Below are 23181 nucleotides of genomic sequence, written 5' to 3'. Positions count from 1 at the left end.
GAATGCTACTTAAAAGAGAAGATAGTGAGACTTCATTGTATGTACTTTGGACATGTTATCAGCAGGGACCAGTCCCTGGTGAAGGACATCATGCTTGGTAAAGTAGTAAGTAGGTCAGAGAAAAAGATACTCAACAAGACAGATTGACTCAGTGCTGTAACAGTGGGCTCAGACATACTAAGGATTGTGAGGATGACACAGGACAGGGCAGTGTTTTGTTCTGTTGTACATGGGGTTGTTGTGAGTCTTGACCTAGATGACTGCACCTAACAAAAACAACAACATATTTAGGCCAAGCAGTCACCAAAGATTTTACACGAGGCCTGTGTAGGGATGGTCTAAGATGTAGACTCATTCTTGTTAGAATCACTTTCTCTTATTTATTATTTGTGGAAGGAACATTAGGGTTTCACCATACTTGGCCTGGGTCTGTGTGCTTACGCAATCTTCAGAACATATGAGAGCTATTTCAGTTGACATTAAGTATTACCTCACTTTGGCGTATGTTCAGTAGTAACTTCTTTATCCAGATCATTGTGACTGAAGATTCTGTGACTGTTTTATTTTCTTCTAAAACTGACTTGATTGACTGAATATGCTGTTTTCCCAGCAAAACTCAGATTCAAAAGAATGGACCAAAAGTCCTATCATGCTTTTCTTTCATTACAGTGTTTCTCCTTTCATTTTTTATGCACATACAACCATATATTCTGGTTTGCTTTTATAATTTCTTCCATAATTTAGAATTAAAACCATATTTGAAGTTTATTTCTGTATTCTATAAAATTATTTCCTTAATATGTCTTTGTACAAGTTTTAATTCAGTGGGTTTTGTTTGTTTTTGTTTTTAATCAAATTTAAAACTGTTGTTTTTCTTTCTCCTGCTTTTTTCCCCTCTTCCTTTTCTTTTTGTATTGTCTACTGTTGTTCCAAATTAGTGGAAATCCTCAATTGGATTGGTCAGAGGGAACCTTGGTCAGAGGGCAAGGTTTTCCCGTCAAGCCTCCATGTCCACACAAGGTATCCAAATCCCTCACCCTCTGTTCAGAGCTAATTACAAATTTCCAAGACTGTTGACAGCAGGTGTTCCTAGGACATTATTCAGGCATGATTCTGCATTTAATGTCACATGGCTGTTGGAGTGTCTTGGACTCCACAACCTAGACCTCTTTAGAGAAGACTGTCCTTTCCCTTCTAAGACTCCTCTCCTTCCAACCTTCCCTTCTGTTTCAATTTCTTCTCTTCTTCCTTTCCCCATAACCCTGAACTCCAAAACACATGGAGGATTTTTATATGATTTAATTTGGTCTTTATTCCTGCTTTGTCATGAGTTGAGGATAGAAAAATTTCTCTGGTAAGAAAGCACAGAGTAAAAATGCATATTAACAGAGTGAAACCTGTTAGAGCTGGAACTCAACGGACAGCCTTGTTTTCCTGGGTCTCGCCTTTTCTGCCTTTGTTGGGGTGCAGTCGTACCACTTTTTTATTGCTTGTTTTACAGAAAAAATATTTTCGTTTTCCTGTGACGGATCTCTGTCTTACACAGGTTCTGCCTTCCACGGATTTTACTGTACTTTCATATATAGCAACTGCTTGATGTCTTCCCTCTTTGTACTGTTTGGGAACACTGTCTTCCTCCAAAAAAGCCACAGGCAGTGGAGGAAGCCACCTTTAGCCTGACAACCAATCTGTCCAACCAGATCAACTATGGTCAGTAGCAAAGTTACACGTTGTGATCAGAAATGCTTCCTAGTTCCCTCAAACACTGTCCCTCTGACATTTTAGGTTTGGCCACAATATCATTTCATTGTGTATAAAAATTTGAATATGGTAAAACTCTCTTCAAGCCTCCTACACATTAATTTCACCAGGAATACCACTATAACTTATCCTTAATTAATTCATTATGAATGTACAGTCCATCTGAAGTTTAGGCAGGATTATCACATAGATATCCCATTTTGTACAAGATATTTATACTATCTTTCTGGTGACATAGTGCCTGAGGCGTTAATAAAATAATAATAAAATAGAACCAAAAGACTGGTGGTTCAAACCCACCAGCCCCTCCTTGGAAGGAAGATGGGACAATCTACTTCTGTAGTGATACTGTCTCGGAAACCCAATGAGGGTCACTATGAGTCAGGTCTGACTCCATGGCAGTGAGTTTGGTTTTTTATCCTTAGTGCCCCAAGCATTCATCATGAAGCATTACAGTACTCTTCCGAGGTGATACCTGATACCCATATTCTCTCCCCAATCTCCTGAATTAGTGTCACAGGAGTTTACACCAAATATTCACTCTTGATACATAGTTCTGTTAGCACTGGTCAGGGAATTTAATCATGAGGAAAGCTAAATGTTTGGTCTTACATATCATTTTACTTCTCTATAGCAACAGTCTCTACCTGGGCTACATATTTCATTCACCTGGGAACTTTTTAAAATATCAGTACCCAGGCTGTAACCCAGACAAACTGATTCTAACCTCTAGGACTAAGCCAAGGCATCGGTGTTTTTCAAAGCTTCCCAGTTGATTCCAATGTGCAGCCACAGTTGAAATTTGCTGCTCTTGGCTTAATTTCTGAGAGTTGAACTACAGAGCACATCTGAGCATCATTTTTCCCTTCTGGAAAGCTTTTGAGATGCCAAAGAGAATTGTCTAACAAAAAAGTTCATATGTTTCACTAGTGTTAAGAGTTTAGACTTGAAATTACCCATACCTGTGCTTTAATCAAGTCTTGATGATGCAGTGGTTAAATCCTCAGCTGCTAATCAAAAGGTTGGGGGTTCGAACCCACCAGTCACCCCACAGAGGAAAGATGTGGCAATCTGTTTCTGTAAAATTCTACACCCTTGGAAACCCTGTGGGGCAGTTCCATAGGGTTGCTATGAGTTAGAATCTGCTATTCAGGGGTTGGTACTTTAATCTCATGTTTGCTACCTTCCACAGTATGTTGTTGTTGTTGTTGTTATGTACTGTTGAGTTGGACCCAACTCATAGCCACCCCTCCTTGGGTTTCCGACACAGTATTACTGTGGAAGTAGATTGCCCAACCTTCCTTCCAAGGAGTGGCTGGTAAGTTTGAACCGCCAGCCTCCTGGTTAGCAGTCAAGTGCCTTAGGCACTATGTTACCAGAGCCAGGGGCAACTCACTCAATTTGTCTAAACTCTAGTTTCAATCATTTCAAAGTGGAAATGACTTCTCATCTTCTATAATTGTTGTCAGGATTAAATGATATTATATATGTAAATGCCTTCCACATAGTAATAATAATTAAAATAAATATGCAGCTACAAATCAAAATCCCTATTTTTAAAATGAAGGATTCAAAGAAGAAATGGAAATGAATCCTAAATCTATGCCAAGACTTTTGAATGAGAAGCAGTATTAGTACTAACATTTCTTTTGGAATATGAGACAACCTACATTGGAACATTCATTTCTCTTAACGAATTAGTTTAAGGCCAAAGGTGACTTTCTTTTGTCAATTGCAACATTCTTGCCAGAGATGCTATAAATGGGTGTTGAGCTCTACCAGCTTCAGGCTGAAAAATCATAATAAAACAGAAAGCAGTAGTAGTTCAAGAATGACTGTGTTTGTGCATGGCTCATCTGAGAGGACCTGAAGGTCTATATAGCTATTTATTGTGTTCATGGTGGTATAAAAAGCAAGTCTAAGAGGATCTTCAAAGATATCCAGAGAGGTGCTCATTTTAAGGCAGGGCTTTGAACCATTTCTTCCCAGTTCAGTCATGGCTGACAAAGTGAAACTAGAACAGACTCAGATTTATAAAATGTAGGTGAACCAGGATGATAACCAGAATGAGAAAAATTTTATGAGATGAAACCTTGCTAGAAACTTAATCTCCCACTTAGAAACAAGGGCAGTGTGAATGTTGCATAGCAACCAAATCTCTTGACCAATACAGTCGGAAACAGTAGTGCCCAGCATGCAGACAGTGGCCAGTTGCGCCAGTCTGAATGTGTGTCACTCTCCAAAATCCTATCAATAATCTAGTCTCCTGCATTAGGTTCCTGAATGGGCTTAATATGCCTCTTCTGAGTCTCCTATTCCAGGACTTCAACCCATAATTTTTCCCATTCCAGTTACCATTCTGCTTCACCCAAATTTTAGAAATTCAGATTTGTTCTGATTTTGTTTCATTGGCCATAACTGAACCGTTTGAACCAGTTCAAAGCCCTGTTTTAAGGTAATACTGACACCTCTCACACTTGGAAAATCTCAGGATGACATTAAAAAAGTTAGACTTGAGGAATATGGGACGTCCTCAACAGCAGTGGTAATAGTTGTAGCAGTAGGTAACTAGGACGAGCTAAGCAGCCAGCTACACTGCAATTTCTGGTTACTCAGTTTCCCACACTTATTGCCATGCATGTCATTCTTGAACCCTGTTTTCAACTTTTGATACACTGGATCCATTCACTCTGTATCTTTATCATTTAAATGTTTAGTACATTTCCATCTATATATTAACATCATTTCATAGCTTCTGAAAGTCAGGAATTTCAATACCCAGTTTAGCAAGGCCCTCTCTGTCAGGGTCTCTGATAAGGCTGCAAGCAAGGTGTCCACCAGAGCTGAGTCTCATCTGAAGGCTGGACTAAGGAAAGATCTGCTTCTACACTTACTGATATGTTGCTACTAGGATTCGGATCCTCCAAGATTGTTAGACTGAGGGCCTTAATTCATTGCTGGCTGTTGGCCAGAGGCTGCTCTTAGTTGCTTGCCATGTGGTCTCACCAACATAGCAGCTTTCTTCATCAAAACCATCAAAAAAAAAAAAAAAAAGAAAAGAAAAAAGAATCTGATAGTAAGATGAAAGTCATAATCTTTTGTAGCATAATCAAAAAAGTGACTTCCCCTCAACACTACCATATTCTGTTGGTTAGAGGCAAGTTACTCAAAAGGCAGACTTACACAAGGCCACGAATGCCAGAGGGCAGGGATCATTGGGGGCTGCCTGCCAGAGCACTTAACATCACATATTCAGCCATAAAAGAATGAAGGAAAAAATGTGGATGCAAGGAAGACAAGGTAAAAAGGAAGAAGGAAGGGAGAGGGAAGAAAAGCAGGCAAAGAAAGACAAAATACTATAGCTTTCCTGTACTACATCTGTATCAAGTTTCCATGTGTGGATGCACACTTCATCACATTAGCACCACAACCATGAATTTCCTATTTCTTATTCAAAATGAGAAGAAGATATGGGGCTTTCTATACATACACATTTAAAAGGAAGCAGAATAAACATAGAATACAAAGTTTAAGCAAGTAAAATGTGTTTCAAATTAGTTTTTTTTTTTTTTTAAGTTGGGTTTTAGATTTTTTCCAGTTGGCAATTTTTTGTTTTTTGGTTTTTGTTTTGTTTTGTTTTCTGTTTCAAATTTTGGGGCTGGGTTCATTATTCTTATCATAGAGGCACATGAAATGAATAGGTTTTGCATTTAGTGTTCACTGGATGTTTCAATTCAAATACCAGAATGATGCTTTCATCTGTACATTACTGTTAATGGCTGTATATGCCACCTAATTGTAAAAGTGAAGTTGTAAAATGCCTTGGCTCTCCAAACAAAAGACAGGCATATGAGGTGAACATTTACACTAGGTAGATAAACTCCTTGGAGAGAACAATCATGGGAGAATAGAAGAGCTGTGTGTGCACAGACAGACAGCTCAGGGGGCAGGAGTACATGGAGGGAAGGACACAGGGAAGAGGTAACTATCGGGAGGAAGTGGGAGGGGAGCTGTTGCATTGTGGTAAATTATAGTCAATGTCATGAGACAAAGTGTTTGTGAACTGCTATATGGAAAGTGAATTTGCTGTGTAAACTTCCACCTAAATCACAATAAAAATATAAATGAATGAATGAATGAATGCCTTGGCTCTCATCAATTCCAGCCTTTCTATTAAGGAAAGTGAGACCCAAATGGCTTGGAAAAGTCAAGGCTAAAATACAGGCAGAGCCAGAATTAGAACTCAAACCTCTCGGTTGCAAATCCGGTGCATTTCCTCCTCCTCTTATCTTTGCAAAAGAATGTGAAATATCCTCCTCACGCCTATAGACATTAAAATAATTGTGGCTTAATAATATCAGCAATTTTCTGGAAAGACCAAAAAGTAATGTTTCAGTGCCTCAGCTATTGGGAAAAGTAACATTTCCAGGTTCTTTACTACTTAATGGATGCTGACCTGCTGTTTGCCACATTGACAAGGACGCTCGTTTCCCAGCCCTATCATCTTTCTAGCTTGCTTATTTTTCTTCATGGGGTCCCCATCTCCCACACCCTATTAGAACGGAAACTTCATGAGGACCAGGACTTTGTCACTTTTGTTCATTGTGCTATGCCTAGAACAATTCCTGGCACAAAATAGAGGTTTAACAAGTTTATTTGTTGAATGAATGGCAGAATGATGAATTACAGGTTTATGACTTCCTGTCCCTTGTGAGTTTGTTGCCAGAAGAAAAAGAAGCATATTTTGGCTATGTTCTTGGAACTTGGAATCAAGAATTTTATGTGTTTGTTTTGCTTGCTGTTTATTTTTAAATTATCTTTTAAAGTACTCATAAAGATACAGCAAGATTAAGAGCCTCCCTAATGGCCAAGAATGAAAGTTTTAGATGAGAGGACAAATATATTAAGTTTACAATTTAATTGAAGATTAGTAAATAAGGAGCCAAAAAATATGAGGAAAATAAAAATAATTTAACTAACCATCTCCAAAATGGCCACAGAAGTCAGAAGATCAATTAGAATCAATATAGAAAATCTGTTTTGCCTCACACTTGCCTGTTGCAGATTTCATAGATGCAGAGGAATTTTGGCCAAGATCTAACCAACCACAGGAGGCTTTCTCCACTACTTTGTATTACAGATAATACAAATATAAGTGGCTTTTTTTAAAAATCTATAAAAGTAGAAATGGCTCTGGAGTGGATGCTCCACACCACACCCCGCTGGCCCACTGACTTCAGTGCAGCCGTGGTGGGCAGTGCTGGTATGCACAGTGCTAGGCACGTTTCAAGGGTCTGCTTAGGCTTCTCCCAAGGCAGGCAAGAGTACTCAGCTCATGTACAGGAGCAGCCTAGAAGTGGATGCCAATTAACACCCCCAGCACAGCCTTCAACCAACGGATGACAGGAGTTGATGGGTAAATGTTCTGGCCTCCTATTCTTCAGTAGGAGATGAAGGAGCACATTGTACATGGTTCCTCCAAGGGGCCTTAGTAGTGTGGGTCCCAAGTGACCACTGCAGTCGCCACTTCAATAATACACTTTAGTAGCTATTCTCTCTTCTCTTCCCACTCTCTCCATTCCCGCATTTCTAGTTCCAGGGATCATCTTCCAAATAAATTACCAAATACCCAAATCCTTGTCTCTAGCTCTGGTTTCTTAAAGAGGTCAGGTTTTGTTCTCTAATGATGCTCTAACAGAAAATATCACAAATGTTTGGCTTTGACAAACAGAGATTTACTCTTAAAGTTTAGGAGTCTAGAAGTCTGAGTTCAAAGTGCCAGCTCTAGGGGCTGGGTGAAGGCTCCCTTGACTGTGGGCTTCAGCTCTGCCTCTTGCTCCCGGGCCACTGAAGCTGAAGACATCTCTTACTCAGGCAGCTACTGGCTGCTGAGGCTGACAAACCCAAGGTCAACAAGTAAAATGGCACAGTCCCAAGATTATTAAACAACATGGCAAGCCATTAGTTCAAGTCCAGAAATAGTCCCAGGATTGGCAGACAACATGGCAGGCTGCTGAATGAAGACTCAGCTACACACACGATCCAAGCATGCCAAAAAAGTCAAAACCTTTCTCAAAGTGTCTTCTTATATACTGGATGCAGACTGCATCCCCAGGGCAGCTCCTCACCTGCTCACAGTAGATTCCATCATGAAGTTGATTGCCAGTCTTATCATGGGGAATAACTACATCCAGCTGCCCAGCCACTCAAAACCAGGCCCAGCCAAGCTGAGACATAACTACCACGAAGTCCTAAGAAATAATACTTGGCAAAGAAATATCTGGTAGGCAAAAAGCTCTGAAACTGGACCAAGGAAACAAATGCTGGCATTACCTCTTAGATGCAGCATATGCTGGCTCCATCCTAGTACTTTCTTCTTTGCCTTTTAAATATGTGTTTCTTTAGGACCATACCTTACCCTCCTGATTTCATGCCTTGCCTTTTCTTTTTATTTTGCAGATTCTTCTGGGAAGCCTAAATTCACCAAGTGCCGTTCACCTGAACTAGAGACATTTTCATGCCACTGGACCGATGGGGTTCATCACAGTTTACGGAGCCCAGGAGCCATACAGCTGTTCTATATCAAAAGGTGCAGCCTTCACGCCATTCTGATTTTTCTATCCACTGATTTATTGATTAAATTATACTGAGTTGTACACAGTGGTACGAAATCCTACTGACATGGAGTCGATTCTGACTTATAGCAACCCTATGGGACAGAATACAATTGCCCTGTAGAGTTTCCAAGGCTGTAAATCTTTATGGAAGCAGACTCTTTCATCTTTCTCCTGCAGAGCAGCTGGTAGTTTTGAAGAGCCAGTCTTTTTAGTTAGCAGCCAAATGCTTTAACCACTGTACCACCAGAGCTCCTTGTGGTAGGTCTGTAAGTGATTTGGTGACCTAAATATATTTATTCATTGACTTATTAAAAAAAAATTAATAAAGTCTTTACCATGTGTTGGTTACTATTTTTAGGCACAGAAGATATAGCAGTGATTGAAATAGATAAAGTCTGTGGTCTTGTGGAGATTACTTTACAGTGAGAGGGAATAGAAAATTTAAAAAAAAAAGTCAACTGGTAACACAGGTTATTAAAAGCAATAAAGCCAAAAAGAGAGTAGCACTGTGTGTGAGTGTGCATGTGAGTGTGAGAGAGAGTGAGTGTGTGAAAGTATGGTCAAGAGTGTGTGTGATTATGTAAGTATGTATGAATGTGTGTGAGAATGGTCATGAGTGTAAATGAGAGAGTGAACATATGAAATAGGGTGAGTTGTGTGTAAGTTCATGTGTGTGTATAAAGGCATGTGTATGGGCATATGTGAGAGTGTTTGTGAAAGTGTAAGTATGTGTGTGAATGTGTGTGAGAATGGCCATGAGTGTAAATGAGAGAGTGAGCATATGAAAGTATGTGGGGGAGTGTGGGGAGTGTGTGTGGAATGTGTATATGCAAAAGTATGTGTGTAAGTATATGTGAGAGTGTGTGTGAAAGTATACATGAGTGCATGTGAGTGACAGTGAGCGAATGTGTGGGTGAGTGTGAGTGTGTTTAAAGAGGTTGGATGATATATTAGAGAAAGGTTTAATTGTTGCAGTTAGGTGTCATTTGTCAATTTCAACACATAGCAACACTACATACAACAGAAGAAAACACTGCCCAATCCTGCATCATCCTCACAATTGTTGCTATGTTGGGGCCCATCGTAGCAGCTACTATGTCAACCCATGGTATTTTCAATCACCTCTTATGCATGTGAGAGTTGGACAATGAGTAAGGAAGACCAAAGAAGAGTTGATGCCTTTAAGTTGTGTGCGGTGTTGGACAAGAATGCTAAGAGTACCATGGTCTGCTAAAAAGACTAACAAATCTGTCCTGGAAGAACTGCAGCTGAAATGATCCTTGGAAGCAAGAATGGCCAGACTTCGTCTCATCTACTTTGGTCATGTTGTCAGAAGGAACCACTACCAGGAAAAGGATATCATGCTTGGTAAAGTGGAGGGTCAATGAAAAAGGCAAAGACCCTCAACAAGATGGATTGACACAGTGACTACAATGGTAGGCTCAGGTATAGCAAGTATCACAAGGCTGGCACAAGACCAGGCAGTGTTTCATTCGGCTGTGCATAGGGTTGCTATGAGTTGGAAATGATTCGATGACACCTAACAATAACAAGAAAAAAAAAGGAACACCAGTTAGTACTACTATTATTCAAATTTACACACCAACCACCAAAGCCAAAGACGAGGAAATTGAAGATTTTTACCAACTTCTGCAGTCTGAAACTGAACCAACATGCAATCAAGATGTGTTGATTATCACTGGTGATTAGAATGCAAATGTTGGAAACAAAGAAGAATCACCAGTAGTCATAAAATATGGCCTTGGTGATAGAAATAATGCTGGAGATAACATGATAGAATTTTACAAGACCAACAACTTTTTCATTGCAAATACCTTTTTTCAACAACATAAATGGCAGCTATAAACGTGGAGATTGCCAGATGGAGTATACAGGAATCAGATTGACTATATCTGTGGAAAGAGGTGATGGATAAGCTCAATATCTTCAGCCAAAACAAACCAGGGGCTGACTATGAAACAGACCATCAACTGCTCGTGTGCAAGTTCAAATTGAAGCTGAAGACAATTAAAACAAGTCCACAAGAGCCAAGATATGGCCTTGGTTATATCCCTCCTGAATTGAGAGACCATCTAAAGAATAGACTTGATGCACTGAACACTAATGACTGAAAAACAGAGGAACTGTGAGATGACATCAAGAATATTATCCATGAAGAAAGTACAAGGTCATTAAAAAGGCAGGAAAGGAAGAAAAGACCAAAATGGATGTCAGAAGAGACTCTGAAACTTACCCTTGGACAGAGAGTAGCTAAAGCAAATGGAAGAAATGACAAGAACAAAGAGCTGAAGAGATTTCAAAGAGAAGCTCGAGAAGACAAAGCCAATTACTATGATGAAATGTGCAAAGACCTGGAGTTAGAAAACCAAAATGAAAGAACACGTTCAGCATTGCTCAAGCTGAAAGATGTGAAGAGAAAATTCAAGCCTCGAGTTACAATATTAAAAGATTCTATGGGCAAAATATTGATTGATACAGGGAACATCAAAAAGAGATGGAAGGAATACACAGAGCCACTGTGCCAAAAAGAATTGGTTGATGTTCATCCATTTCAGAAGTGGCATATGATCGAGAACCAATGGTATTGAAGGAAGAAGTTGAAGCTTCAGTGAAGGAATTGGTGAAGAACAAGGCTCCAGGAATTGACAGAATACCCATTGAGATGTTTCAAAAAACGGATGCTGCATGGGAGGAACTCACTTGTCTATGCCAAGAAACTTGGAAGATAGCTACCTGTCCAATTGACTGGAAGAGATCCATATTTGTACCCATTCCAAAGAAAGGTGATTCCACAGAATGTGGAAATAATCAAAGAATATCACTAATATCACAGGCAAGTAAAATCTTACTGAAGATAATTCAAGAACAGTTGCAGCACTATATTGACAGAGAACTTCCAGAAATGCAAGCTGGATTCAGAAGTGGACATGGAACAAGGGATATCATTGCTGATGTCAGATAGATCTTGGCTGAAAGCAAAGAATACTAGAAAGATGTTTACTTTTGTTTTATTGACTATGCAAAAGCATTGAATTGTGTGGATCATAACAAATTATGGATAACATTGAGAAGAATGGAAATTCCAGAACACTTAATTGTGCTCGTGAGGAACTTGTACATAGACCAGGAGGCTGTCATTCAAACAAAACAGAGGGATACTGCATGGTTCAAAATCAGGAAGGGAGTGCTTCAGTGTGGTATCCTTCCAACATACTTATTCAGTCTGTATGCTGAGCAAATAATCCGAGAAGGTGGACTATATGAAGAAGAATGTGGCATCAGGATTAGAGGAAGACTCATTAAAAACCTGTGATATGCAGATGACACAACTTTGTTTGCTGAAAGTGAGGATGACTTGAAGCACTTACTGATGAAGATTAAAGACTACAGTCTGAAGTATGGATTATACCTCAACATAAAGAAAACAAAAATCCTCACAGCTGGAACAGTAAATAGCATCATGATAAATGGAGAAAAGATTAAAGTTGTCACACATTTCATATTACTTGGATCCACAATTAACAGCAGTGGAAGCAGCAGTCAAGATATCAGAAGACATATTGCACTTGGCAAATCTGCTGCAAAAGACTTCTTTCAAGTGATGAAGAGCAAAGATATCTCTTGACAAGTAAGGTGCACCTAACCCAAGCCATGGTATATTTAATCACCTCATATGCATGTGAGAGCTGAACAATGAATGAATAAGGAAGATCAAAGAAGAGTTGATGCTTTTGAGTTGTGGTGTTGACAAAGAGTACTGTAAATACCATGAACTTCCAGAAGACCTAACAAATCTGTCCTGGAAGAAGTGTAGCCGGATTCTCCTTGGAGGTGAGAATGGCCAGACTTCATCTCACCTACTCTGGTCATGTTGTCAAAAGGGACCATTCCCTGGAGAAGGATATCATTCTTGGTAAAGCAGAGGGTCAGTGAAAAAGGGGAAGGCCTTCAACCAGATAGATCGACCCAGTGACTGCAACAGTGGGCTCAAATGTGGCAAGTATTGTGAGGCTGGCACAGGACCAGGCAGTGTTTCATTCTGTTGTACATAGGGTCACTATGAGTTGGAGTCAACTCGATGGCACGTAACAACAACACAATTAGCAATCAGGACTGAGCTCATCCACCTTTTAAGTGTGAAGAGGTGCCTTGGATGCACCCCCAAAAAACACACAAGGATTCTAAAACCAAAGTAAAACACAGATTAGATGAAGGGATTTTTTTTTTTTTTTCTTTAAGGCTGACCCTATAGAGAGGTAGGGGCAAATACACAAAGCTGATTTGTATAAATGCATTCAGACAGCAAATAAATATGTTTAGTAACATGTTTGAATATATATTGAATTGATTAAATCATTTGTAAATGAATAGAGAAAGAGATTTTATCGATGGAATTCTCATGTTTTTGCTTCAGTAGCTCAGAGAACCTGCTCAATCAAAATCAGAAAATAAATTATTTGTACAGTTATCTGTACAAACTGGAGAAGTAGCAAAGTACCCTCATAAGCTGGCTCACTTTATGAAAAGGATGTTTTTCACTACCTTCATATTCACCAAATTTAAACCTGAGCCAAAAGATAAATCCAAAGATAAGAAACTGTCATATATATTTGCACTTTACCCTCTTCCATCAGGACCCCTAACTTTGCTTATAAGACTCTACCACACATTCTATATCTTTCAGCATCCCCAGTTCTAACCCAGGCTCTGTACTAAGGGATATCGGTGAAAGTTTGACCAGTTGGAGGGAATATCTTGGTCATCTTCAGAAGAATGTCATTAGTGTGTGTACTAGGAGAGTTTGAGATTCCAAGGAGAAAAAAATTGTCACATCCTTAGACCCTTAGACGTCTAAAGTATCATGATTAAATGCCAACTCAAACTTGGGAAATCATTATTTTGTGTTTTGTCAATAAAATATTTTCCTTATAAAAATATAACTATTTTTAATAACTTAGCCCAAGTACCTACCACTGATCTGTCAGTTTCTCATATTTTGGTGGCTTGTTGCTGTGATACTGGGAGATATGCCATCTATACTTCAAATATTGGCAGGGTCACTCATGGTGGACAGGTCTCAGAGGAGTTTCCAGACTATGATAGACTGAGAAGAAGGACCTGGCAATCTACTTTTGAAAAAATTAGCAACTGAAAACATTATTAATAGCAGTGGAACGTTATCTCATATAGTGTTGGAAGGTGAGCCTCTCAGGTTGGACTCAAAATACAATTGGGGGAAAGCTGAATCATCAAAGTAGAATCAACCTTAATGATAGGGACGGAGTAAAATTTTGGGGACCTTCATTTGCTGATGTAGCATGACTCAAATGGGAAGAAGCAGCTGCAAACATTCATTAATCATCAGAACCTGGAATATACAAAGTATGAGTCTAGGAAAAATGGAAGTTGTCAAAAATGAAATGGAACCCATAAAGATTAATATTCTAGGCATTAGTGAGCTGAAATGGACTGGGATCATTTTGAATCAGACATTCATAAGGTCTACTATGCTGGGAATGACAAATTGAAGAGACACACATCACATTCATCATCAAACAGAACATTTTGAGATCTATTTAATCTATCAAGGCAGTCAGTGGTAGGATAATATCCATATGCCTATAAGGAAGAACAGTTAATACAACTACTATTCAAATTTACACATCAACTACTAAAGCTAATGATGAAGAAATTGAAGAATTTTACCAACTTCTGCAGTCTGAAATTGATGAAACATGCAATCAAGATGTATTGGTAGTTACTGGTGATTGGAATGCAAAATTTGGAAATGAAGAATCTTCGGTAGTTGGAAAATATGGCCTTGGTCTTGGAAATGACAATGTAAATCACATGAAAGAATTTTGCAAGATCACTTATTCATTGCAAATACCTTTTTCCAACAATATAAATGGTGACTGTACACATGGAACTTGCCAGATTGAATACACAGGAATCAGGTTATCTACATCTTTGGAAAGAGAAAATGGAGAAACTCTCAGTCATCAGTCAAAACAAGGCCAGGAGCTGGCTGTGGAACAGACCATCAATTGTTCATATGCAAGTTCAAGTTGAAGCTGAAGAAAATTAAAGCAGGTCCATGAGATCCAAGATATGACCATGATTATATCCCACCTGAATTTAGAGACCATCTGGAGAATAGATTTGACACATTGAACACCAATGACTGAAGATGAGATGAGTTGTAGAATGAAATCAAGAACATCATACATGAAGAATGCAGGTCATTAAAAAGATAGGAAATGATAAAAAGATCAAAATAGATGTCAGAAAAAAAACTCTGAAACTTGCTCTTAAACAGAGAGTAGCTAAAGCAAATGGAAGAAATGATTAAATGAAAGAGCTGAACGCTTAATTCCAGAACATTTAATTGTATTTATAAGGAATCTATAAATAGACCAAAAGCCAGAACAAGGAGATGCTGCATGATTTAAAATCAGGAAAGGTGTGCATCAGGGTGGTATCCTTTCACCATATTTATTCAGTCTGTATGCTGACCACATAACGCAGGAAGCTGGACTGTATGAAGAAGAATGCAGCATTAAGATTGAAGGAAAATTTATCAACAACCTTCCATGTGCAGATTGACACAGCCTTGCTTGCCAAAAGTAAAGATGACTTGAAGCACTTATTGATGAAGATCAAAGACTAGTCTTCATTATGGATTACACCTCAACATAAAGAAAACAAAAATCCCCACAACTGGATCTATAAGAAACCGCAAGATAAACAGAGAAAAGGTTAAAGTTGTCAAGAATTTTATTTTCCTTGGATCCATAATTAAACCCAAGGAAGCAGCAGTTAGGAAATCAGATGTTGTATTACATTAGGCAAATCTGCTGCAAAAGACCTCTTTCAAGTGCTGAAGAGCAAAGATTTCACTTTGAAGACTAAGGCGCACCTAACCTAAGCAAGCCATGGTATTTTCAGTCACCTCATATGCATGTGAAAGCTGGATAATGAATAAGGAAGACCAAAGAAGAGTTGACACTTTTGAGTTGTGGTGTTGGCGAAGGATGTACCATGGACTGCCAAAGGATAAAAAATTCTTTCCTGGAATAGTGCAACTGGAAGTGAGAATGGCCAGACTTTGTCTCACCTACTTTGGTCACGTTGTCAGAAGGGACCAGTTCCTAGAGAAGGATATCATGCTTCATAAAATAGAGGATTAGCTAAAAAGGGGAAGACCCTAAAGGAGATGGATTGACACAGTGATTGCAACTATGGGCTCAAGCACAGTGTTATGGTTACCTAGTGCCGCTCTGACAGGAATATACCACAAATGGGATGGCCTTAACAAACAGGAGTTTATTCTTAAATTTGGAGGCTTTAAGTCCAAGTTCAAAGTGCCAGGCTCTAGGAGCTAGGTGAAAGCCCTTCAACCTTGGGGTCCAGCTTTGCCTCCTGCTCCTGGCCCACTGGAGCTAGAGGTGTTTCTTCACTCAGATAGCTGCTGGCTGCTGAGGCTGAGAAGCCTCAAGGTTGACAAGTAAAAAGACACAGTCCTGATGTCACCAAACCATATGGCAGGCCATTAACTTAAGTCCAATGTAAGTCCCAAGGTCGGCAGAGCATAGTAGGCTGGTGAGCAATGACACAGCTACATGCAGGGTCCAAGCGTGCCATAGGCTAGAGACTATTTTTAAAGCTTCTCCTTATATACAGGAAGCAGCCCACATACCCAAAGGCAGCTACTCAGCTGCTCCCAGTAGATTCCAGCATGAAGTTCATTACCATCTCATCATGGGGAATACTACATCCAGCTGCCCAGCCACTCAACCAGGCCCAGCCAAATTGACATACAAACAACCATCACACACAGCAAGGACTGTGAAGATGGCACAGGGCCAGATGGTGTTTCATTCTGTTATACATAGGACTGCTATGAGTTGGAGCCAACTTGACAGCACCTAACAACAATGAAAACATACAGCAACAGATACTGAAACACTAATGAATTTGTTACCCTGACTAAGGAGATTCCCAGGCAAAAAATAGAAACTATCAATTGGTTTTAATTTAGCTGCATATGAAAAGATATAGGAAGGGAGGGACTAGACTTTGATCTCCCTGAAGAAGGGTCCATACCTCATCTCTTTTCTAAATTCCTAGTAAACTCTATCATCTGTATTAAAGCAAAACCCACTGCCACTGAGTGGACTCTGACTCATACAGACCCTGTAGGACAGAGTAGAACTGCCATGTCAGGTTATTAAGGCTGTAAATCTTTATGGAAGCAAACTGCCCCCTCTTTCTCCTGTGAAGTGGCTGGTGAGTTCAAACCACCGGACTTTTTGTTAGCAGCTGAATGCTTTAACCACTATGCCACCAGAACCCATAGGTTAAAGAAATACTGATATGATATTCTGTTACTCTAGGACTTCTCTATATTCGGACATGGCCACAGTACCGTGATTATAAACTTAGGCACAAGTCTACATTTTTACGTGAAGATGAAAATGTGAGTTCTTCAGATCGTTCTTAGTAGCCAGAGTTTATCCATGTTTATTCATGTTAGACCTATAGCTCTCCAAGTGTCTGTAGTTTTGATGAACCCTCTGAGCTTTCAGATTCCAACCTCAAACACTTGAGTTGAGGGAACAAAAATTTCCATGTGGGCTATGTGATTTAAAAAGCAAATTTACTATTTATGAAGCACAGTATTTTTCTTCTGTCTGTAGTGCTAGGGATGGAGGGTGTTACCATTGGGTAGTTTTTTTGTTGCTGCTGTTTTGTATCTTTTGACCATGCTAAAAGAGATGAAAGCCATAGTAATTGGTGATGATGAGACTTCTGCATTCCACATCAGCATTTCAGTGCCTTGGCCAGATCCACTACAATCTTCTCTCCAAAAAGATTCAGACTGAAGCAGGCCATCCATGCCATGTGATGAATGTAGAGTGCAATATAGATGATTAAAAAGTAGAATTGTCTTTGATTAGAGACACTTGGGATAATTAGCTTCTTTGTCTGATTGATTATTTAAATTGCCCTTAAATTATCTAGTGTATTCTTATTAATCTATGGTCACCCTAGTAATTTCAATTCAACAAATCCCTTTCACTCAGTCCTACATTTCAGCTTGGGATCCTAAATTATAATTATGGTGCATTAATAAGTGGAAGGAATTTAAAAAAAAAACTGAGTAGAAGAGTTGAATTTCATAATTTTAAGAGACTCTAGAAGTCATTTATTTCAAAATCCTCATTTTATAGGAAAAATAAGACAGACAGGCATGAAAAAATGTGCCTATCACACAATTAACTGGCTCCCAAATCCATGTCTGTCTGTCTTTCTTTCTTTCTTTCTTTCTTTCTTTCTTTTTTAAGAGCTTGTTTTACATTCAACATAATGCATACATTTAGTTTCACTCCCCATTTACCATGCCCAACCCTAACCCAATGTCCTCCCCTCCCTACCCTGTAACCTTCCCCCTGTGCCCCTCATATTTATACACTCCTGTTTGTCCTACATTTCCTCAATTTGAATGTTGGTCCTGTGGTGTCCCATGGTCTGTTGCTCTAAGGGATGTATTACCATAGAGTATGTGGGTGTGTCATCCTGGGTTGAGTGGGATACTGCATGGTTTAAAATCAGGAAGGGTGTGCATCAGGGTTGTATCCTTTAGCCATGCTAATTTAATCTATATGCTGAGCAAATAATCTGAGACACTTGACTATATAAAGAAGAATTTGGCATGAGGGTTGGAAGACAACCTGTGATATGCAGGTGACACAACCTTGCTTGCTGCGAATGAAGAGGACTTTAAGCATTTACTGATAGAGATCAAAGACTACAATCTGCAGTATGAATTTCACTTCAACATAAAGAAAACAAAAATAATCACAACTGAACTAATAAGCAACATCATGATATACAGAGAAAATACTAAAGTTGTCAAGGATTTCATTTTACTTAGATCCACAATCAATGTCCATGGAAGCAGCAGTCAAGAAATCAAATGACATGTTACATTGGGCAAATCTGCTGCAAAATACTTCTTTTAAGTGTTATAAAGTAGGGATGTTTATTTGATGCCTAAGGTGCACCTGACTCAAGCCATGGTATTTTCAATCACTTCATATGCATGAGAAAGCTGGGCATTGAATAAGGAAGACCAAAGAAGAAGTGATACATTTGAATTGTGATGTTTTTAGAGCTATTAAATAAACCATGGACTACCAGAAGAATGAACAAATCTTTCTTGGAAAATTCTTAGCCCTAATGCCCCTAAGAGGTGAGAATAGTGAGACTTCATCTTGCTTACTTTGGACATGTTATCAGGAGGGACCAGTCCCTAGAAAAGAACATCATGCTTGGTAAAGTAAGAGGAAGACTCTCAATGAGATAGATGACACAGTGGCTACAAATGGGTCAAATACAGCAATTATTGTAGTGGTGGCATAAGACTGGGAAATGTTTCGTTCTGTTGTGTATGGGGTTGCTGTGAGTTGAAGTCGACTCTCTGGTACCTAACAACAACAGCAAGCCAAAATGGCACAGCCCATAGTCCAGTCTGTCTTGGAAGGGTAGAATTGAAGAAGTGAGAGATAGTAGGACTAGACTTCACTGATTAGTGTACACCTGCAGTAGACTTCTCACTGCCAACTTACACAAAGATAACAATACGCATGTACTTTCTGACTCTTGTCATTGTGACTTAGAATTCAGTTTCCATAGAATCTTGCTTCCCCGTCCCTGATGCACAAAATGGTGACATGATTGTATTCATTCCTAACCGGACTGTGGAGGCAGGAGGGCACAGAAAAAGGGCTGTGTATTGAGCTTTCAGCTCTCTGGCCTGGTCTTGGTATTTACTGAATTTAAATACAATGGGGCTGGGCTATCAACAGGACAGAAATGGCACAGAGCCAAAAGCAGTCACAGGCTTTGCTTGGCTCTGCTTCCTGCCAGGTCAGCTGGCAGAGAGGCAGCCACACTCTGGTAGGGAAGCTGATTCTGAACAGTTCTCTGCAGCCCCTGGGATGGAGACCATGCCAAATTCAGGCTCTGAGCTTGGAGGGGACTCAGCATGAATGCAAATCACAAGCGTGGCAAGAATAGGCTCTGGGAAACATGTCAGGGATGCTGAGCTCTTGGTCCTTTGCATGCAAATGACTTATAAGAACATGGGTAAGTGAACCCTTAGTCACTAAGGATGTGTCCCCCTCCATTTCTGCTGCCCCACCACAAAAATTATCATGGTCTTTTTTAAAAGGCTCACTGTGAATGCAAATTTGTGGGAGGAATTAAAAGGGGGAAGGGGGGGGGGCATTGTTTCCTTTTTTTTTCCGAAGAAAAAGATTAAATTTTAAGCCTAAAATCCATGAGTTGTATGTAATAAAAACAGTTGTCCTTAACACATAAATGATGTTTTATTTATGTTATTTCTTTTCCAGTTGGTTACCTGTAGTGGAAAGTATTTCTTCTGATCTTTATTCTGATATTTTTTATTGTTAGTCTTTTTCTACTGCTCTCTGTTCTATTTCATTAGACTGTCTGGGAGCAAAGCTAAAACATTTCGCTAAGGGAAGAAAGAGAAGAGGCGCTCATCTTCCCTGAATTGGCCTTGGTCACCTATATAGAGATTCACCCCAGCGTAGGCAGCCAACAGTGTATCTATTTCATGAGTCTATTTGGTTTTTCTGTGTGTAAATATAATAGTTTAATAGATAAGTTTTAAGTATTTGTTTAAAATAAAATTCAAGTTTGGTTAATGAAGAAGGAGTTGGGAGTTGTGTTTTTTATCAAGCTATCCCTGAGCTATCATGCTTAAGATAAGTGCTTAAGTTGTTTGTCTGGTGAAGCTAGTGGATTTGGGATAATCTAAGCATAGTTTTTCCACACAGTCCCCACGGACACCGGGCTACTGACATGCCAGAGCTAAGAAACCATGTGAAACAGCAGAGCTAACCTCCCCATTCCAAATCAAGGCCTGCTAAGTCTTGGCCCTTCAGAACATTTTAAAATTTCAAGTTTTCTCACTTGAATAATATCAATGATCCTAAGTACATTTGATATCCCCTATAAAGTGGTTAAAATGCTCAGCTGCTTATCAAAATGTTGGTGGTTCAAACCCACCAGATGCTCCATGGGAGAAGGATGTGGTGGTCTGCTTCCATAAAGATTTACATCCTTGGAAACCCTATGGGGGAGCTCTGGTGGCTTAGTGCCTAAGGCATTTGACTACTAACCAGAAGGCTGGTGGTTCAAACCCATCAGCCACTCCTCAGAAGGAAGATTGGGCAATCTACTTCCATAGAAATACTGCCTCAAAACCCAAGGAGGGGTCGCTATGAGTCAGATCCGACTCAATGGCAGTGAGTTGGTTGTTGGTTGGTTGCAAACCTATGAGGTAGTTCTACTTTTTTCTATGGGGTTTCTATTAGTAGAAATAAACTCGTTGGCAGTGGCTTTGGTTTTTGGCTATACTGTTATAAACAATGATATCCCTCATTCCTTATCTGACTTGGTGGCATCTAACAACAACACAACATATGAAAGTATAATTCTTTCTTGTTAAGCCATTGTGTTTAATACACTCTGATTTGAAAGTCAAGATAAAATCAGCCATGGTGAAAATCATCCAATGAGCCACCTATTCTTACTCTTTTACCTTCTTCTGCTGCTCTAAATATACACACGTACACATACAATTTCACCTTTCTTCTGTCATATTCCTACTTATTTTTCCCATCAAAGATGCAACTTTCTAAAATCTCAGCTAGCATTTAAACAATAGCATGCTGTCTTACACCCTGGTGTCTCTGCCATCTTAATCCCAAGTTCTTTCCTAAAGCTGATGAGCAGCAGTCTGGAGGACCCACTGATACCGTACAAGTTTCTTCCTAGTGTTTAACAGACCAGCCTGAGAAACAGGCTGGAAAGTGTGTCTTCTCCTAGCCCTTCATCCCTTCCTTCCGGCCCCTACCTTCTCCACAGCCTCCTCACTGTGCTGCCCAGCGTCCTCACCTCTGCCCAGTGCTCATCCTGAAAAGGACCCTGTTCCCGAACCGCCACACTAATGCCTGCCAGCCCCAAGCACCTCTGCCTGCACTGTGTCATCCCTAACCTTCTTCTCAGACAGATTGCATGGCTTTATGTCCCCTTGACCTATAAATGCTATTCTCAGCTAATAGGATATGCATATATATATTGTTGCTGTTGTTGTTATGTGCCATCGAGTCGCACCTGACTCATAGCAACCCCTCCTTGGGTTTCTGAGGCAGTACCACTATAGAAGTAGATTGTCCACACTTCCTTCTGAGGAGTGACCAGTGGGTTTGAACCACCAGCCTTCTGGTTAGCAGTCAAGTGCCTTAGGCACTATGCTACCAGAGCTCCCAGTGAATATGTATACATATAAGGAGATAATCAGTTACTCCACCAAAGTAGCAATTTTAATTTAAGAAAGTTCTTCCATATCATTCCACTGCCCCTTGCTTCCCTCACTACACTTATATGTATCTTTCCTTACCTCAATGCCTTTTATTTATTCTGTTGTCTCCCTTCCTCTCCCTATTGTCATCCTTCAAGATTGCTAAAATCACCTCTACCTTAAAGCTTTCCATGATCAGCCAGAGAACACAATCTGTCTTTTAAACTCTTAGGGATTCTAATGAGCACTACCTATGAGCACTTAGCCTAACTGTGTCAGCAGTCATTACTTAGAATGTGGCAGCTAAGCACATTAACCCTTGCATCACCAAGGGTCTCCACCTGATATATGTAGTAGGCACTAGAAAACGATTTACTAAAGTCACTCATTCAGTCAGTCAGACAGATGGGATGGGATTTTGGAGAGACTGACATATCCTGTCACATGTCTGCTGTTTCGTCTGGAGTGGTCTTGAGCCTGATCTCTTTTGATTGCCCTGCATTATTGTCCAGGACCCCATGACAGCTGATCAGGGAATTGCCTTTCCCCAAACTCTGATGTTCTTCCACAGAAAATTCTCTGGCATCTCGTCGCCATTCAGTACACAACCTGCTGGTCTTTCAAGTCACGTGGAAGAGTGATATTTTCCATAGAGTAGGGTGGATGTGAATAACACTATGGCAAAAGATAAATGTGGAGACAGAGCTTTTCTGACTTATCAGTGTTTTCCAGGTATCTACTTATCCTCTATGATTTGTTTTGTTTGTTCATTTGTTTTTATTTATCCCATCCAAGATATAGAAAAAATGAACTTTACAGTTTACTGATAAACCCAGAAAGGAACTGACAAGCAAAGATATGGATTCAATTCAGCCATTATTATTTTACTTTCTTTTTGATACTGTAATTAAATGTTTGTTCCTATTTATAAAATTCTAAAGAAAAATGCTTTCTGGGCTTGGAAAGATTTTTAAATTTCTGAATTTATACCTTTTTTCTTCTTAATGATGAAGGGGAAAGCTATAAGCCCTATTTTCCATAAATATCACCTAAACCAAACCAAAACCAAACTCATTGCCATCGAGTTAGACTCATAGGGACCCCTCCTTGGGTTTCTGAGGTGGTATCGCTATGGAAATAGATCGCCCAATCTTCTTTCTGAGGAGTGGCTGGTGGGTGTGAACCACCAGCCTCCTGGTTAGCAGTCAAATGCCTTAGGCACCATGCCACCAAAGCTCCTAAAATATCACCTAGATAGCCACATATTTGAAATGTTCTCATGGCTCATTATATAATTAAGGAAAATAATCAGGAGCACTGAAAGGAGTTTGAGGCATCAGAAACTCCCCCAAACAGGACATCAAGCTCAATTGGCATAACATACTA

The 23181-nt window shown here is 39.6% G+C and overlaps 1 protein-coding gene across 1 annotated transcript in view; it reads left to right on the top strand.

Moving 5' to 3' along the window:
- The window catches only part of GHR (growth hormone receptor), a 223299-nt gene that overhangs the window by 172555 nt on the left and 27563 nt on the right, over positions 1 to 23181 (top strand). The window contains exon 4 of the mRNA XM_007950522.2: positions 8221 to 8350. Within this exon, the coding sequence (XP_007948713.2) occupies positions 8221 to 8350 (130 nt within the window). The remainder of the gene's footprint in view (positions 1 to 8220; positions 8351 to 23181) is intronic.

The sequence above is a fragment of the Orycteropus afer genome, unplaced genomic scaffold (assembly GCF_000298275.1).
Source record: "Orycteropus afer afer isolate SDZICR_OR568_19922 unplaced genomic scaffold, OryAfe1.0 scaffold00275, whole genome shotgun sequence".
In the NCBI taxonomy this organism is placed as follows: domain Eukaryota; kingdom Metazoa; phylum Chordata; class Mammalia; order Tubulidentata; family Orycteropodidae; genus Orycteropus; species Orycteropus afer.
Note: the sequence above shows the minus strand (reverse complement) of the source record. Positions and strands in the feature narration are given on the sequence as shown.